Source organism: Halictus rubicundus, unplaced genomic scaffold, assembly GCF_050948215.1.
Source record: "Halictus rubicundus isolate RS-2024b unplaced genomic scaffold, iyHalRubi1_principal scaffold0045, whole genome shotgun sequence".
Classification (NCBI taxonomy): domain Eukaryota; kingdom Metazoa; phylum Arthropoda; class Insecta; order Hymenoptera; family Halictidae; genus Halictus; species Halictus rubicundus.
This window is the reverse complement of record NW_027488586.1, coordinates 937,618-957,426: the sequence shown is the minus strand read 5'-3', so window position 1 is coordinate 957,426 and position 19,809 is coordinate 937,618. Positions and strand designations below refer to the sequence as shown.

The following is a 19,809-nucleotide window of genomic DNA, read 5'->3' as shown; positions in this document are numbered from 1 at the left end:
TTCATATCGTGATATACACGAATATTGAACTTTCCCAGTAAATTCCCCACTGTAACTGTGGCGAACAAATGGCAAAATTTGTTACAACCAAATTTGTTTACAAATGTATACTTATAATAAAATTAATAAGTTGAAAAAAAAAATTATTTTTATGCATAAAAAAAATATTGACACTGCATTAGTGTTGTCTCCCCAATAAACCTGACCCCGTATCACGTTACAATCTCGTCTTATTGTGAAGAGTGAATTGATGGGAATTTCCTGATGAAAATGAGTCCAAACACGACATCATTTGGACTATCTTCAATGAGATTGTAATTTTTATCGTAACATTACGTATCAATGAAAATTGTTCGATTACACTCGAATTTGAACTCATTTTCATCAGGAAAATCCCATCAATTCACTCGTCACAATTTCATGAAGGTACATTGAAAAATCTAAAAGTTCAAACTTTCATTCGTGCGCGATTCATCATCTGCTTATACATTGTATGCCGTTTGTCAGTCGCTGGGTCTTCGACGTTCGGCGCTTGTCGGGTGTCGTCGGACCTCGTCGCCGTTTATTCGTCGAGCTGGCCAAAGTTATCCGAAGATTTATTCGAAGCATTCGGATAAATCTACGAATAAAAATACTAGATACAGTCCAATTTGTACCGTGTTTAGTGTCATTTTAATCAGAAGAATGCCACGAATTAGTCGGTGCAAGTTCCGTTCAAAAATAATGAAAAATAAAGAAGTTTTGCAATTGAATTGGTAGTTGTTTCACATCGATACTTCGTGACTCTTCGAGCTCGGAACGTCAAAGCCAGCGAACGACCAACAGCCTACAATGTAAACAGATGGAGAATCGAGCATTACTGGCAATTTAAACTTTTATATTTTTAATCAGAATAATATTGTTAATACAAATAAGTTGATTTTACATAAGAGATAAAAATAATTAATTTAACAAAAAATCTGACTGCGAAAAGAATTATTAATAATTTATACTTTCTATTTCTATTTTATTTTTTGTTTTATTTATTATCAATATTTTATTTAATAAATTAGTTTTTTGTTTCTTATCTTTTTAGTTCTTTTCGCAGTCGGGTTTTTTGTTTTTTTATAATATTTCTTATTTTTGCGGTCAGGCTTTTTTTTGTTTGCTGTCTACATTGAAATAATTATCATGCCGTGATTGTTTATACCTTTCATTTCCACGTCGGAAAATAATACTCTTCAAAATGTGTTACCATTTGTTAAAAATATATACAAAACATAATTTTTAAAACTATCCTTTTCTTCTGTACATTTACATATATATATATTCGTGTTATATTCATATAGTGTTGATACGTGAGCAAAGTTAAAGTTTGAATTGAAAGAAGACCTTTCGGTGAATGCTCACTTCACACGCAGACTTAACGGCGAGTGAATGATTGAAGGGTGGATAATGATGACAAACCGGGGATGTGGATAACAAAAACAACTGTATTTTGAAACGAAGGTGAGAGACACTAGACAGAACTTGTACTATTACTACGGCGAGTGAGAGCTAAGTTATAATGTGTCGGACGGCGAGGATGGTAGCGCTAGATGTTTTCGCTTTGCCGGTTTTCAAGAGTCTGTCGAATTTTTGGTGGTCATTGGAGGACGCTCCTTATGGGGGCGGACTATTGCTGGGATTTTCCCAGTGCGTATACCTCACAGGTATAGCCGTTAACGGCAATCGCGTTTCGAACTAAATTGCGGGGGTCATAACGCCCAACCGTTTCTTGGACATCTGCATCGCAGAAGGCCGTGCAGATGCGTCTTGCGTTAATTTATGAGCTAACGGTTTTTATTTTTTATTGTTACGCCGTAACACGCCGCCCGCCTTGAACGATCCCGTTCAATAAATTACTGATTGACTATTGAATCGAGTGCCATTAGCGGTACTCCAAAATGTTCCTAACTTTAATACATTTCGATTTTTAATTCTAAATTATGATAGCACGATATCTACGATATATATATACGCGACATAACATATAGTGTTTTAACTGGGACTCATACCCTTGAATTCTTAATTCTACTGAATACTGACTAATGACGATACTACGATTATAATGATTATGATTCTAACGATTATACTAGATACTAGTAGTCAAATATGTGAATGAATTGTGCACTAGTGTACATTGTCTTGACAATACTTAATCAGTAGGTGTCGCACTGTCTATCGGTATGTCTATTGGTAGCGGCGCAAGTTTATTTACACCACGTTTGTACACACCGGAGCTAGTTTTCACTGTCGCCACTCGCACTATATTGTCTGTTCCTGGATGGACCGCGGTGATACGACCAATGCTCCAATGCATCGGTGGAAGGTTGTCCTCCTTCACAGTAACCATTTGGCCAACGGTGATTTTAGTGCCATCTCCTTGATGCCACTTGCTCCTGGTGCGCAGCTCATTCAAGTATTCTTTGTGCCACCGTTGCCAAAAATGGTGTTTTACTTTGTGAATGTGTTGCCACATAGATAATCTGTTGGTGGCGACATCCCGAAGGTCGATTTCAGGAATATTTTTGAGAGATCCTCCAATTAGGAAGTGTGCTGGAGTTAGGGCTGTGAGGTCATTGGGATCACAGGAGATAGGGGTTAGAGGTCTGGAATTTAAAATTGATTCTATCTCAACTATAAACGTATTGAATTGTTCATATGGGAACATTGCGTCACCCACAGTGCGATATAAATGCTGCTTGAACGACTTGACAGCCGCCTCCCATAGGCCGCCAAAATGAGGGGACCGAGGTGGGATGAAGTGCCAATTAATTTCTTCCGTTAATAGGCTGCGTGAAAGAGTATTTTGATTTTCTTCAGACATGAAGAATGCTCTAATTTGTACCATTTCGTTCTTGACCCCAACGAAGTTAGTGGCATTGTCCGAGTATATGTGCATAGGTTTTCCCCTCCTAGCACAAAAGCGTCTAATAGCTTCCAAGCATGTTTCACTTGTTAAATCTGTGACTAATTCCATATGCACAGCTCTAGTCGCGAAGCATACAAATACCGCTACATATGATTTTACCTTTCCCTTGTTTCGAAATTTCTTCTCCTTCAAAAGAAACGGGCCACAATAATCTAATCCTACGCATTCAAAGGGTCGTGATTGCTTTACACGATTCATGGGCAAGTCACCCATTATGTACGTTGGTAACTTTGGATTTACCTTACAACATCGTACGCATTTTCGGATAATGTGTCGCGTGCTGTTTTTGGCATCAATTGGCCAATAGTTGTTTCTAATTGAATTGATTGTAGCCTGTACACCCGTGTGCCAATTTGCTACATGCTCTTTCAAAATTATTAACGATGTTATGTGATTTCTACGTGGTAACAAAATTGGATATTTGCGCGAGTAACTAATTGCCGCATGTGTGAGCCTACCACCGACTCGGATAATGCCATCGGCATCTAAAAACGGATTTAAACACAGTATTTGACTTTTGGGATGCAATTCTTTTCCTTCGGTTAATCGTTTTATATCTTGTGAAAAATGTTGCTGTTGAGTTACTCTAATGACTTGACGATGTGCTTGTTGTAATTCTTTGACTGAATACCTTCCAGTTATTTTGTTTGTTGATTTCCGATTTGCAAGTGCTCGACGGCAAAATGCAACGAAGCGATTTAGTCTTTGAATAGAGGAAAATCGTTCAAATGTGTCATTGACCTTTGGCTGATTGTTTTGGGTTTCTTTGTGTGTTTTATGGTTCTGCCGGGATCTACCTGAACTATCCCTAGCCTCTCCGGTACTTATGAGAGTCGTTGTGACCCGTTGGTCAGGAACCGTAATGCTCAATAATTCTTTTATCTTCCATTTGCTTTCGTCTTGCGACAGCCAGGTAGGTCCATGCAGCCAGTGCGAGTTAGACACGAATTCAGCAGGATCTTGACCACGAGATATGTAGTCAGCGGGATTATCATCCGTCGCTACGTGGTACCAGTCGTTAATGTAACTCTTTGCCTGAATCTCTGCTACTCGATTTGCAACAAATGTTTTTAACGTATGGGGGGAAGACTTTATCCAGTGCAGTGTAATAGTGGAGTCTGACCACAGGTAGATTTTATTAAATTTGATCTGCAACGCCTCTGGAATTATTGTAACTAATTTTGCTAATAACTGTGCGGCGCACAATTCTAAACGAGGTACGCTTATTGTTTTGACTGGAGCGACTCGAGACTTCGCACATATTAGTTTTACTGAACAATTGCTACCTTTGTTGATTGATCGAAGATAAATGCATGCCCCATATGCTTGCTCGCTTGCATCGTAGAACCCATGCAGCTGGTAATCGATGGCATCAGGCAACGTGATTTGTCGTTTTACATTGAATGCGCTAAGGCTTGGTAACTCTTCCTTCAGACTGGTCCACTTATTCTGTAACGATTGTGGTATCGTCTCGTCCCAGTTTAAATTAGCCTTCCACAATTCCTGCATTATCAATTTTGCTTTAATAATCACTGGCCCTAGTAACCCTAACGGATCAAATAGCTGTGCAACTTGAGACAGGATAGAACGCTTTGTGCATCGTTCGTGATTTTGTAATGGTCTAATGACATATGTGATAGTATCCTGTACTGAATCCCAATAAATGCCTAATAACTTTCTTGTCTGCTCATTCAAACAAATGCTGGGTACGCTAAGTTCATCGTTTTGTTCTGCTGTCAATTCCTGTTTATTTGAGGCCCATTTATGCAATTGAAATCCTCCGCGCTTGAGGAGGTTAATTAATTGAGTTTTTAATTCTACTGCCGTATCCACAGAGGATGTGCCGGTAAGCAAATCATCTACATACATGTCGTTCTTTAAAATGGCAGCCGCTAACGGGAAGTCTTTACTCTCGTCGTCTGCCAATTGTTGCAACGTTCTAGTTGCTAGAAATGGTGCTGATGCGGTACCTTGAGTTACCGTAGTCAATTTAAAAATCTGAAGAGCATCATGCTCACTATTTCGCCATAGGATCTTTTGGAATGCTGCATCTGCAGTATTAACGTTGACTTGTCGATACATTTTCTGTAGGTCAGCCGCAAGTACAACATTATGTAACCGGAATTTCATAATAGTGAATAGCAATTCTCTTTGAATTGTAGGACCCACCATTAACGCGTCATTTAAGGAGGTCCTTGTCGTACTTTTGGCAGATGCGTCGAACACGACTCGGACCTTTGTAGATAAATTGGCCTCTTTTATGACCGCGTGATGCGGGATGTAGTAACCCTTAGACTTGTTATCGTAACTAGTAATTTCTGTCATGTGTCCAAGATCATTATACTCCCGTAAGAACTCTGAATACTCCCTTTTAAGCTCTCTATTTTTTGCTAATTTTCGCTCCAATGAATAAAATCTACGTAGGGCCATGTCGTAGGAATTTCCTAAATTTTCCTTTTGCTCATTAAATGGCAATCGCACAATGTATCTTCCATCGCCGCCACGAAGCGTAGAATTACAGTAGAGTGCTTCACATGCTTGTTCCTCGCTTGAGAGGTGTTTCTTTGTCGGTACCTCTTCAACCTCCCAAAATCGCGTTATTTGCTGTTCCAATCGAACCAACTGGCATGATTTGAGTGTCGTGATCTTTTCGGGGCTTCCCACTTCACCAGCCACAATCCAGCCAAGCAACGTTTTTTGTAGGACAGCGTCCGAATTATTTGCCAATTTGATTTGCCCGGTACTAAGTAATTTATAAAATATCGTTGTTCCGATCAACGCATCGATGTCTGCCGGTTTATCGAATTCCGGATCAGCTAATTTTATATTGCGCGGAATTGCAAGCATCCGTCTGTTTACCTGCCGCGAGGGTAATACGCCCGTAATAGTGGGAAGCGCCACAAATTCTACCTAAGACTCAAAGTCAGTTATACGCGACCGGATTGTCGTCGTAACCTTATATTTTGCTCGCGTGGTTAATTGCCCAAGACCGGCAAATGGCAAGTCGATGTTATGTTTCTTTAGTTGGAGATGATCCGCTAATCTCTCTGAGATGAAATTGCATTGCGAACATCCGTCTAACAATACACGACACTCGCGCGGTTGATTAAATCGATCTAATATCTGGACTCGTGCCGTCCCTAATAATACTTCGGAATCATGTGTGATGGTATATGTCTTTTTTATCGACTCGACAGTGTTGGCTGGAATCGACTTATTGGCAGACGAGGGTAGGTCTACACTACTATATGATCTAGTGCTGTCTTCAAAGTGCAGCAAAGTACTGTGCTTTCGATTGCATTTCTTGCAGCCGGACGCAAGGCACTTACTGGTGTTATGATTATTGCGCAAGCAACTGATGCATAATCGCCTATCTTTAGCTGCATTGCTTCTTTCGCGGGGACTCAATTGCATAAATTTTGGGCATGTGTAAATAACATGATCGGATTGACAAAATGCGCACTACTGTCGTTTCTGAGCGCTTAGATATGTTTGTCCGCGAGGTCCCCATGATTTCCCTATTCTGTGTATATTTCTATCAGCAATAACAGGATTATTATATCGTTGCTTTATGATACTACATTCGTCAACTTCCTCTCCCCGCTCTTGTTTGTTTAAGAATGAAATGAGCTCACTAAATGTCGGCATTTGAGCATTTTCGAGGGTACGTTCCCAAGCCCTGCGCGTTGCTTTGTCAAGTTTCTGAATGACCAGGTAGGTCAGAATTGCATCCCAGGTATCTACCGGTACTCTAAGGGCTTTCAAAGCATTAACGTGCCTCAACGCGGATTCCTTTAATGTACGCAATCCAAGCGGTGAGTCTTTATTGATTTCGGGTAATTCTAACAATAATTTTATATGTGTCTGTATTATTTGTCGCGGTTTATCGCATCGCTGTTTTAGCATCTCCCATGCTACCAAATAATTCTCCTCGGACGCATTTAATGAATCGATGATTGTGGCCACGCTTCCGCGAAGAGAATTTTTTAATAAATAGAATTTCTGTACCGCGGGAATTTGTGTATCATTATGTACCAGCGACTGAAATGTATCGTGGAAGCTGTGCCACTCAATTGGGTTACCGTCAAACGGACGAATTTCAATTTTGGGTAATAGCGTATTTTGTTGAACGACGACCTTTGAATTACTTGTAGTCTGATGGACATTGGCCTGTGGCATACTATCATTAGACTTCACTTCCCGAATCCTTTGGCTTAGTAAGTCAGCGTATTCATAATATAGGTCGTCAAACTGTTCTCGCTCTAAATCTTGATCTGCCTCAAGCTGAGCTTCTTCAGCAAGATCTTCAATTTCAGATTGAACCTTCAGAAATGCTTGATAGTATTCTTCTAATTTAATTTTCCGCGTTTCTAAAGCATCGCTATCGAGCTGTGCATGTTCATTGATATGTTTTATTAGACGCGTTATGTTTGCCTTGTTCACTCCGCGAACTTTGATCAGCGATTTAACCTTTAATGCCGACATCGTGATTTGAATTGATTATATTACGCGATTGAGATAGAATCAATATAGGTATTAGGGAAATTTAAGTAAGGAAGTGGAGACTCTCTACTCACATATAGCCTTGTCGACCTCCTCCGTTGTTGTCCGTTGTGTGATGACGATGGATGAATGTCCGATGATGGTGATCCAAATGGGATCCGTAGCGATGTCTTCCGATGATTTTGGAGGAAGCCTCGATGTTTACGGTCCAAACGGGATCCGCAATGATGTCGTTCGATGATAGGATGAAGCCTCAATGTTTACGGTCCAAACGGGATCCGCAATGATGTCGTCCGATGATAGGCACCGGGAAGTTTGATGCGTTGTTCTGGTACTTGTTGCCCAAACGGGACGTTATCCAAATGGGATGATGATTAACTGGCACGTCCGATGAATCAGTCTTGCACGACTCCTTCAGTTACCTTGCGTTTGACGTATATACACGCAGCGTTAATGAATTTCTGTGAGAAGTCCTGGTTACTCTCACGTCGTGTTTCACGCACAGCATTTTCAAGCTCGCGATACTTGTTCAATATGATTGTCTTTTGCTAGACGTGTCTTTAATGTCATCTTCGTATGTGTTTTCACTCCACTACGCGGTTCACTATCCGGCTCGAAGGACCAAATGTTGATACGTGAGCAAAGTTAAAGTTTGAATTGAAAGAAGACCTTTCGGTGAATGCTCACTTCACACGCAGACTTAACGGCGAGTGGGGACCGAGGGGATATGGGCTTAGTAGTGGTGACTCGGATCCACTACTAGGTATGCCACAGTGGTGGCGGTCATATCCCTAAAATCCTCTACGCTCCACCTCCTCGTGGTGGTCCCTGGGAACACACATAGTTGTGTGTTGCTAACGGAGCGAGGGGTATTCCGCGGGAAGTAGTCCCAATGATGTGTGAGGCGATGCCGGCGGGATCTTCGGATCCTGGCAGGGCCTCCCTTGCCGGTAAGGTTCACACGGAGGGGTGAAAAACCGCGGAATGGGTCCTGCGATAACGACCGGGGAGGTCGCCGCAGGGCCCTTGCGGTAAACCGGTGGTCATGTTTTACCGGAACGGTGGTCTTGCCTTAACCGGCCGGGCCGCGAGGATGATAACCTCTATAAAAAATCCCCAACCCTAAGCTTCGGTGCGCGGTGAGAGGGTACGCCCTGGCAACAGGGCGTGGCTGGTGGGGTACACCAGTCGCGAGCGCACCAACAACCACTGGATACCTGGCGCCTCCAGTGTGTATCTAGCCTTACCCGGAAAGTGGGGGCTCTGCCCGGGTGGACCTTATTTCCCGCCATTCTCGTGGGATTAATTATGGATTATATTAAAAATAAAACTGTAGAGGGCAAGGAGGGGTTACAACACCCGAAAGTGGTAGTGGAGGGAGTGGGAGCGGTCCTAGACCTCTCCCAGGAGGAGAGGCACCGGACCCCAGCTGTTGGGGACCGGCCCTTTCTCCGGCCGGAGAGGGGAACGAGGGGGCGTGGTCGGCGCGGCGAGTCGGTGGACAGATTGTCCAACGTCTCGACCCAGTCGGCCCCCCCCCCATCCCCAGCGTTGCGGGCGTGAAACGCTCACTGCCGCCGACTCCGGGCAGGACATCGCCGACTCCGTCAGTCGGCAAACGGGAGCGGCTGGATGACGCTGTCCGCCCGGAGATTAGGAGCATGCTCCCCGGGGAACTGTCGGCATTTATTGCCGAACAGTCGGACATTGCCCGGGAGCTCGCGGAGGCCAGCCGGAACTTCAAAGGTACACACCTTAAGGGGATCCGCGAGGCCTCCGCGGACATAAAGGCGGCAGCGAGGGAGTTGGAACGCAGGGGCGTCCAGGTTGGACCCCCTGCCGACTCCCGCGCTCCTGTCTCCCAGGCGGACGCTGGGGACGCCGCTCTGCGGCTGGAGAATGCGTCTCTCAGGAGGGAGCTGCTGGAGACCTGCGACTCGCTTCGGGCCATCAGGGGGGAACTGATGGTGATGAAGCGGTTGCGGGACGCTCCCCCCTGCCGCAAGTCTCCACCCCGGAGGTCGGCGAGGTCGCCGCGACCCCGGCGACGCAGCTGGATCTTATGGCCCAGATGCGGGCCCTCATGGAAGAGGGCCTCAGGTCCCTCAGCGAGGAGATGCGGAGGGAGCTGCGCCGGGTGACCGGGCATGGTGCCCGTGGGGACCCCCGGCCGCCGCCGCCGGCCCCTCCGGCGCCGCCGCGGCCCGACCCCGCGCCTGCTCCGCCGACGCCTGCCCCTGCCCCTGCCCCGGGGACAGGGGAGGAGAAGAAGAAGAAGGGGAAGAAGGCTGGGGAGGCTCCCCAGCCTCCGGTCGCCCGCCCGGCTCCGCCCCCTGCGCCTGCACCGGGTACCCCGGCTAAGCCGGGGACCTGGGCGGAGGTGGTCGGGAGGCGGGCCATTTCCGCGGCCAAGGCCGCTGCTAAGGCCGCGGCTCAGGTGGCGGCAGCCATCTCGGCTGGCGCCCCGAGGGCGAGGAGGGCCGCTGTCCCCGCCTCGAAGGGCCAGAAAACAGCGGCCAAAGTCAGGGCCCCGCCCCGATCCGCGGCAGTCACCGTGACTGTCCCGGAGGGGAGCGGGGCCTCGTATGAGGAGGCCATTAGGAGGGCCCGCCAGGGCGTCGATTTAGACGCCCTCGGCATCGGGGCCCTCCATTGGAAGAGGGCGGTAACCGGGGGCCTCATTATTGAGGTCCCCGGTGCCGATGGGGGCCCCAAGGCCGATGCCTTGGCCGCCAAGGTGGCCGCCGTCCTGGGGGGGATGGACGTAAAGGTGTCCAGGCCCGTGAAGAAGGAGGAATTCCGCCTCACGGGCCTGGAGGTTTCCCTGACCCCCCAGGAGGTAGTGGAGGCGGTCTCGAAAGCCGGGGGCTGCACCGCCGAGTCCGTTAGGGTTGGGGAGCTTAAGGCTCCGCCCAGCGGACTCGGCACCGTATGGGTGCAGTGCCCGGTCGTGGCGGCCTTGGCCATTGAGAAGGCCGGTAAGATACGAGTGGGGTGGTCCACCGCCCAGGTGGTTGTGCTGGCGGCTAGACCGCTGCAGTGCTTCCGCTGCCTTGCCCTGGGGCATGTTCGGCAGCGGTGCACTGCGGAGGTCGACCGCAGCGGTCACTGCTACCGCTGCGGTGACGCCTCCCACCGGGCGGTGGACTGTAAGGCGCCACCCCACTGCGTGGTCTGCGCGGCCTTGGGGAGACCGGCGGGCCACAAGGCGGGGAGCAAGGCGTGCTCCCCGCCACCAAAGGCCAAGAAGGAGAAAAAGGGGGCGGGCGGTGTGGCGCCCACCCCTGTTGCGCCACCGGACAACCCGGTGGCGAAAGCGGCCGCTCCCCCAACCTCCAAGGGGGAAAGTATGGAGGCGGTGGCGGCCCCCGGCGGGACGGGGGGTAATCACCCCCCGCCACCCGCACCGGCGGCTAAGGAGGGGACCAGCGCGAAGGCCAATTAATGGCCCATATTCCGCGCTGGTCCCCTCTCCCGGTACTCCAGGCCAACCTCAACCACTGCCACCAGGCGCAGGACCTAATGGTCCAGTGCCTGGATGAGTGGGGGAGCCGTACAGGATCCCGGACCATCCACACTGGTCCGGGGACGTTGACGGCTCCGTGGCGATATGGTGGCGTCGCCACTCGGCGACTGTGCCCCCCTGCTCCGTGGTCGAACGGGACAGGGGGATGGTTATGGTGAAGTGGGGAAGACTTCTGGTTGTGGGGTGCTACAACTCACCCAGCTGTGACTCCGCCGAATTAGGGATGTTCCTGGACCGGCTGGGGCTTATGATAGCCCCGTATACAGCCGGTCCAGTGTTGGTCCTGGGGGACCTCAATGCGAGGTCCTCCACCTGGGGTAACCCCGGGACCAACGCCCGAGGCGGAGTCCTGGAAGACTGGGCGGAGGGGATGGAGCTCCGGTTGTTAAACCGGGGCTCCGTGCCTACGTGCGTGAGGTGGAATGGCTGGTCCATAGTGGACGTGTCATTCGCGACGGCCGCCGCCTCACGCCGTGTGTCCAATTGGCGGGTCTGGAGTGGAGAGACCTTGTCGGACCACAGCTACGTCCTGATGGACGTGGCTGTGGTCTCGGACTCGCCATTGGGCACGCCCCTCCGACGTGGCACCCCGTCAGCGCCCAGATGGGCGCTGAAACGACTGGACGGGGACCTCCTGAGGGCCGTGATTATCGGCTCCGCCTGGCCTTCGGCCAGGGAGCGCGAGGCAGACGACGGGGCGGCTTGGATCCGGGGCACGTTGCAGATGATCTGTGACGTGGCGATGCCCCGGGTCCGAGCTCAGTCCCCGAGAAAGTCAGTTTACTGGTGGTCGGGGGAGCTGGCCGAACTCCGCAGTTCGGCCGGCCGAGCCCGCCGCCAGTATGCCCGCGCCCGTCGCCGCCATTTTCTGGGCGGCGACGCGGAGCCGAGGGTCGCCGAGCTGTACAGGGAGTACAGATCGGCGGCCGTGGCCCTCAAGCGTGCGATTGCCGCTGCTAAGGCCAAGGCCTGGGATGAGCTCCTGCTCACCCTCCGTGAGGATCCGTGGGGACGCCCGTATAAGGCGGTGCTTGGGAAGCTCCGCCCCTGGGCGTCCCCGGTCACGGAGCGGTTAGACCCGGAACTTCTGGGGCGCGTAGTGGATACCCTCTTCCCCCTGAGTGAGGGGGGAGGGAACGCGCCCCGGGTCCGGCCATTGAATGGTCGGACGAGTTCCGGGTCACTGAGTGGGAGCTGTACCAGGCCATCCGGGAGCTCCGGGCCAGGGGCAAGAAGGCCCCTGGCCCCGATGGGGTTCCCGGTGGTATAATGGCCTTAGCTATGGAGGTCCTCGCCCCGGCGTTCAGGAGCGTCATGGACGCGAGCCTGCGCCGGGGAGTCTTCCCCACTGTATGGAAAGAAGCGTGCCTGGTTCTCCTCCAAAAGGAGAGGAAACCCGCAGAGTCTCCCTCTGCCTACCGGCCGGTGTGTCTGCTCGACGAGGCGGGCAAGCTGTTCGAGAGAATCATTGCTGCCCGCCTCGTTGAGCATCTGTCGCGGGGTGGTCCCGACCTGAGCGACAGCCAATTTGGGTTCCGGAGGGGGCGTTCCACTGTAGACGCATTGGAGCGCCTGCGCCTCCTCCGGGAGCAGGCTGTCGCTCGGGGCAGGGTGTTGATTGCAGTGTCATTGGACATTTCCAATGCGTTCAACGCCCTGCCCTGGTCGGAGATAATGGGGGCGCTGGACCATTTCCAGGTGCCCCCTTATCTCCGGGAGGTGGTCGGCGATTACCTCCGCGACAGAGAGGTGGTTTACACCGGCCGGTATAACACCGTTTACAAGAGGGAGACGCACCGCGGCGTTCCACAGGGGTCGGTCCTCGGACCGCTCCTGTGGAACTTGGCGTACGACGCGGTGCTGCGGGTTGTCCTCCCCCCGGATACGGGTGTCATCTGCTATGCAGATGACACCCTGGTTTATGCCGAGGGGGAGGATTGGAAGAGGACCAGGCACCTCGGAGAGGCCGCCCTGGACTGCGTGATCGGGCGAATCCGGAGAATGGGGTTGACCGTGGCCGCCACAAAAACCGAGGCGATTTGGTTGTATTCGCCTCGGGTGTGGCGGCTACCCCGTGGTCAAGATCTCCGGATTCGTGTCGCTGAAACCTCCGTCGCGATCGGGCCCAGGATGAGGTACCTGGGCCTGATCATAGACGGCCGCTGGCGATTCGATGGACACTTCGAGCTCCTCGCCCCCCGACTAGAGAGGACGGCAGCCGCATTGGCGCGGCTGGTGCCGAATGTCGGGGGGCCAGATTTGAAAGTACGCCGCCTCTATATGGAGGTGGTGCGGTCTATAGCCCTGTATGGGGCCCCCGTATGGCACCGCTCGCTCGGGGCCAGCACGCCCAGCCGCAAGCTCTTTGAAAGAGTGCGGCGGCGGCTGGCCTTGCGGGTCATACGGGGGTACCGCACCATCTCCACCGAGGCGGCGGGACTCCTCGCCGTGATTCCACCCTTCACTGTGGTGGCGGCGGAGCGGGCGAAGCTATACCACATCGCCCGCTCCTTCCGCCGCCCGCCGGGGGTGGAACTCACGCGCGAGGAGGAGTTGGAGCTCGAGGGCCAGAATCGCCAGGCCCGGACGGAAGCTTTTTCGGAGTGGAGGGCGATGTTGGCGCCCTCCACACGTCCGATTGTCCGGGCCCTCCTGCCCATATTTTACATATGGTGCGGGAGGCGGGGAAGGTTGACCTTCCGCCTCACGCAGGTGCTCTTCGGCCACGGTTGCTTCGGAGAGTACCTGCACAGAATGGGGCGGGAGCCGACGGTGCAGTGCCACCACTGCGGCGAAGATGTCGACACGGCGCGGCACACTCTGGAGGAGTGCCCTGCTTGGGCCGGGCCGCGCCGTGTCCTGAGAGCCGCAGTGGGCGGGTGGGACCTCGCGCTGTCGACCGTGGTCGACCACATGGTCGACAGCGTGGGGTCGTGGAATGCGGTGGCGAGGAGGGTGTGGGCGCGGGGACGACCCCCGCGCCGACGTGTGCCCCCCAGGAGGGGGGCGGAGAGGGTAGGGAGGGCGCGGGGGTCTCCCCCGCGCCAACGTGTGCCCCCTGTGGTGGGGGGCGGAGTGGGTCTGGCGCGGAGAGTTTCCCCGCGCCCTGTTATGCCCCCACAACTGGGGGCGGTGAACTTGGGGGCTCGGGGTGTGAGCTGACCCGGGCCCCCGGGGGGGAGCATAGCTCCCCCCGTGATAGGCCGACACCCCCGGGTTATTTTCCCGATGTAGGGGGGTGTCGGTCCGTCCCTCCCCGATTGGGGAGGGGGATACGTGGGGGGTGTGGGGAAAGGAAGGGTCGGGGCGTGCCGGATCGCGCCTCCGACGGCCCCTCATTCCGGTGGCGGCGTCTTCTTGTCTCGGCCGGGGCTGGTTCCTTCGGGACACCGGCCCCGAGCGGGACACGAGGACTCCGGGAGCTGTGGGTGGACCGAGCTGGGGCTCGGGAAGCCCAATCCGAAGGCTCCAGGGATGGGGACACCGGGCGGGTCCCTCCGCCCGGGGTCTTATAGCGTAGGCAGTGGGGGAGGTTAACCCCTCCCCCGGGGCATGATGATAGCTGGGAGGTGTCCTGTTGAGTACTCGCGTGATCCAGGCACCTCCCCTTTAGCTTAGGTGGGCGTGAGGTTTTAGTGGGTAGTCTCCGGGGGCTCCGCCCCCGGAGAGAATCCCACATAACCCCGGCTTCCCCCAGGGAGCCGGGGTATGTATAAAACATTTCCTCACGATAAAAAAAAAAAAAAAAGACTTAACGGCGAGTGAATGATTGAAGGGTGGATAATGATGACAAACCGGGGATGTGGATAACAAAAACAACTGTATTTTGAAACGAAGGTGAGAGACACTAGACAGAACTTGTACTATTACTACGGCGAGTGAGAGCTAAGTTATAATGTGTCGGACGGCGAGGATGGTAGCTCTAGATGTTTTCGCTTTGCCGGTTTTCAAGAGTCTGTCGAATTTTTGGTGGTCATTGGACGACGCTCCTTATGGGGGCGGACTATTGCTGGGATTTTCCCAGTGCGTATACCTCACAGGTATAGCCGTTAACGGCAATCGCGTTTCGAACTAAATTGCGGGGGTCATAACGCCCAACCGTTTCTTGGACACCTGCATCGCAGAAGGCCGTGCAGATGCGTCTTGCGTTAATTTATGAGCTAACGGTTTTTATTTTTTATTGTTACACCGTAACATATAGAACGTTTAAAAAATTAAGATTTTTAAACAAGTTAACGAATATGCAAATGATCGTACAATTATTTACAATTGAAAATTCCATATTTTAAATTAAGAAGGAATAAGCCTCCAAATTTCGACAGATCCGAAAGTAAGAAAAGAAACCGCTCGAACCAGCTCGAACGCTTTCCATGCGATTGTCACAGGGACCACACCTGATTATGGCCCGTTGCACACGGCAACACCTTCGTTGCACACGGCAACACCTTCGTTGCACACGGCAACACCTTCGTTGCACACGGCACCACCTTCGGAGAAGTCCTGTTGATAAGAAGGGATCAAATATCCTCAGCGGTCAGTTGTCTCCGACGGTATAAGAGGCCGCCGCCCCAGGGCACGAGCGTTCAGTTTTGTTTTAGCATCGCCTACGTACGTCCTCCTTGTATTTCAATCATTGTAATAATCTTTGTAACTAACTCAGTGGTACTCAACTCCGGTTGAGCAATAAAGTTTTTTTTATATTTTCTTCTTGATTATTACGTGACATTTTGGCGATCCTGCCAGGATCCATCGAGTCTTGTGATAAACGAAATTACGATTTCGGCCTACGGGAATCCACAAGCACGAGGATCAACGAACCGGAAGAATCTTGTGTAAAACGGAGCTACGACTTCGGCCTACGGGAACCTAAGATCAACAGAAGATTTTGGAGACGATACGGATTTCTACGAAAGGTGAGCCCTGGCTTCTTATTCTCAATACCGTGATAGGAAGGCTAGCTTCTCCAGCAACTCCAGTGAAGATACAGTGTACAGTTCATTCTCTACGAAGATGAATAAAATCACACCGCCTGGAACCAGCGTGGAGAAATCCAAAGGTACGGGTTCGGACAATAGTGTTAACGAGAACTTTAAGCTAATAATGAATAGCATGCAAAATCAGGAAAAACTGTTCCGCGACGAAGTAGCAGGCCTCAGAGACGCATTGAAACTTGCGAACGAAGAGAATAGACACCGAGTTACAGAAATTGAGACTCTGACTCGAACGATAAAAGGCTTGAAAATGATGGAAGATATCAATTCTACGGAAATTGGTTCAATGATGACTGACGATAGGAGCTCTCGCCTAACCCACTGGTCGCTGCCAGCCACCCATACACCCAATCCTGTCACCCCACCAATACCGCCTCTACAGAACCCAACGCCAAACATGAGAACCCCGGCCAACACGACTCCAACTGTTGTTACGGCACCATACCTCAATGCCAAAGACGCCTTACGGTACGTACCCGTGATAAACGGAGAGAACGATATCGGTGTAGAAGAATTCATTAATGAAGTACGCGAAATAAAGAGCCTATGCACGGAGCAAGGATTACTCTTGAAAATAATTAAAATTGAGAAAATAATTGGGAAAGCAGCAGCAGCCATTAGGAATTTGAGAATTTTAGACTTCGGAACATTATTCGAAGCCTTGAGGAGAAATGTGGCAGCTCAGACTACGGTACGCGAAAACCAAGACCGTTTACGAGAAATAAAGCAATACCAGAATGAGCGAGTTCAAGATTACAACATCCGCTTTAGGAAGGCATTCAACGCACTGGCCTACAGTATATCGAATGAATATCGCGACGAGATAACGCGTAGAGCCATGATCGATCGCCTACAAAGAGACACGGTAACCGATTATGCACGAGGACTACAGTACGAACTCTCCCGAATGTTACTTTGCAATTTACCACTCAACTTGCACGACGCTGAAACACGCGCCATGTCTTTCGAACGATTAGTTAGAGAAGAGCACAGTCGACGCCGCCAAGCACCCCCTACAGGTATCAGACGCTCCACTCCACCGGTAACAACCAATTTTCAACGAGCAATGAGACCCGCTCTCCCACCTCATCGACACGTCAGCCCACCTGTCCAGCCGAACGGCAGTACACCCAAATTCAGCCAAGCAGAGAAACAACCACTCTCGGACCGTATGAAAATGAGATGTTTCAAGTGCCAGCAATTCGGACACACGGCAAACGTATGTCAAAATTTTCGAGCACCCGGCCTACCGAGAATCAACAATCTGAATTACGAGGACACGACGGAAGACCCCGGTCCCGAATACGGATCAATAACACACAATTTGGAAGATTACCTACCATCGAACTCAATCGAGTACATCGACCAGGAACCGTGCGACTACTTGTCGACACAGGAGCAGGAATCAATCTCCTCAAGCGAAGCAACTGCGACCCACGAAATCTTAAGTTAAAAACACACAAATTTTCAATGGGACATTCTAAATACGTTTCAGAGTACATAGTGGAAGTGAATCTGTTAACAAAAACGGTAGAGTTTGTGATAGTAGAAGACGATTTCCCTATTATAGAGGACGGAATTTTAGGCTTACCCGGTTTACATAAATTTAATTTCTTGCTTTCGAAAGACGAGTTAAAATTAGACCATAAGACGTACTCTTTGCTACAGAAACCAGAAGTGCTACGCCCCGGTGAAACGACCAACAAAACAATCTACTTGGACGGAGAACCAACGTCAGTATGCTATTTCAATGGTGGTGAGTCTGAAACCATAATATCAAACATTTTAGAAACCAACACTTTTGACGATTTGTCCAAATTTAAACAAAGTATTAGACTATCGCATATAGAACCCGCTTTAAGAGAACCTTTAGAGAAAATCCTTTTGCATTATATGGAAGTGTTCAACCTTAGCTCCACTGAACTCCCTTGCACGTCACTAACCAAACACGTTATTACCTTAAAAGAAAACAAAATTGTCAATACCAAGTCCTACAAACCTCCTGAAAAACATAAAGAAGAAATAACGAGACAAGTGGATGAAATGTTAGAAAAGAAAATTATAGAGCCACCAAATTCACCATATAACGCACCAGTATGGGTAGTACCCAAGAAATTAGATTCATCAGGAAAACAGAAATGCAGAATTGTAATAGATTTCAGAAAGTTAAACGAACTCACAGATCAGGACGCGTACCCCTTACCCGACATCGACGATATACTCTCACAGTTAGGAAACGCTAAATTTTTCTCAGCCCTCGACCTTTCATCCGGGTTTCATCAAATCCCCATGGAAGAACAATCAAAAAAATACACAGCATTCTCGACACAGAAGGGACATTTTCATTACAATCGTATGCCATTCGGACTTAAGAACGCCCCCGCCACTTTCCAACGCATGATGGATAACGCACTCAGAGGCTTATCGAATTGTTTAGTTTATTTAGACGACATCATTATATTCGGAGATTCAATTGAAAAACACAATCAACATTTAGCCATGGTATTGCAACGTTTAAAAGAAGTAGGACTTAAAATTCAACCCGATAAATGTGAATTTCTCAAACCTGAACTTGAATATCTAGGACACCTAGTCACAGCAGACGGGGTAAAACCAAATCCCAAAAAGATAGAAGCACTGCAGAAATTCCCAACTCCCAAGAACCCAACAGACGTAAAATCATTTCTAGGACTTGCAGGATATTACCGTAAATTCATTAAGAACTTCTCAAAATATTCCAAACCACTTACCGAATTAACACGAAAAGATACGCCTTTCCATTGGACTGACAAAACCCAAAACAGTTTCGACACTTTAAAGGAAAAATTATGCACAACACCCGTTTTAAAATATCCCGACTTTAAAAAACCCTTTACACTCACGACGGACGCATCAAACGAAGGATTAGGAGCCATCCTCTCACAAGAAGGTCACCCTTGTTGTTTTATATCTCGAACTTTAAACGCACCCGAAAAGAATTATACCACGACAGAAAAAGAATTATTAGCAATAGTATGGGCAGTGAAACGCTTAAGACAGTATTTACTCGGAAATAAATTTCTCATTAGAACCGACCATCAGGCCTTGAAATGGTTGCATAATTGTAGAGACCCCTCTAGTAGACTGATACGGTGGAGATTAAAATTAGAAGAATATGACTATACGATAGACTATGTTAAGGGAAAGAATAACCTAGCCGCAGATTCCCTTTCGAGACAAATATACAATGTAGAACCGAACGAAGACGCTAAAACACTATACGAAGAATTTAAACGATGGGAACAAACAGACGACACACCGAAACTAATTAAAATCATTCCAAATCACCCGAATCTTTATCAATTAACTTTGAAACAGTTAGGACCCTACGACGAAAAAATATGGTTAAACAGACTCAGCATTTTGGTACGAGATCATCACAAAATTGGCATAGGAGACGAACGTATTACTGAAATTGAGAAGGTGCACATTAAACGAATGTTATTATTTCTGAACGAATCGCGCGAAGACATACAACTAGCTTACGAACCAATACGCGAAACCCCAGAGCATGAAATTGAACAATTACTACGAGAACATCACGACTTAGCAGCACACCCAGGTATACAGAAAACGTACGACCGAATACGACATAATTATAAAATACCGAACTTAATGGACAGGGTAAAGAAGAAAATTGAGAATTGTGAAACTTGCCAAAAACAAAAATTAGTTAGAATCAGGCCCAAGGAACAACCAGTGTTACCAGACACACCTGTTGATTCAAATGAAAAGATAGCTATGGATATAATCGGCCCCTTACCAAAAACCAGAAACGGAAATCAATACATACTTTC

General features: G+C 49.4%; 1 protein-coding gene across 1 annotated transcript; it reads right to left on the bottom strand.

Moving 5' to 3' along the window:
• Positions 1-2,176: 2,176 nt before the first annotated feature.
• On the bottom strand, positions 2,177-7,438 carry LOC143363386 (uncharacterized). The gene is made up of 7 exons (XM_076803983.1): positions 7,388-7,438; positions 7,102-7,342; positions 6,589-6,795; positions 5,158-5,742; positions 4,775-5,004; positions 3,751-4,456; positions 2,177-3,111 (listed from the first exon to the last, which is right to left on the bottom strand). Exons 1-7 carry the CDS (start codon positions 7,436-7,438, stop codon positions 2,177-2,179), a joined length of 2,955 nt encoding a protein of 984 aa, XP_076660098.1.
• Between the last annotated feature and the right edge of the window lie 12,371 nt (positions 7,439-19,809).

Coding starts and splice junctions, on each gene's coding strand:
- LOC143363386 (XM_076803983.1), bottom strand. CDS start 7,438: ATGTCGGCATTAAAGGTTAAATCGCTGATCAAAGTTCGCGGAGTGAAC. Junction 5,005..5,157: donor GTTCGACGCATCTGCCAAAA/GTACGACAAGGA, acceptor TTAATACTGCAG/ATGCAGCATTCCAAAAGATC. Junction 4,457..4,774: donor CATCCTCTGTGGATACGGCA/GTAGAATTAAAA, acceptor TTGATAATGCAG/GAATTGTGGAAGGCTAATTT.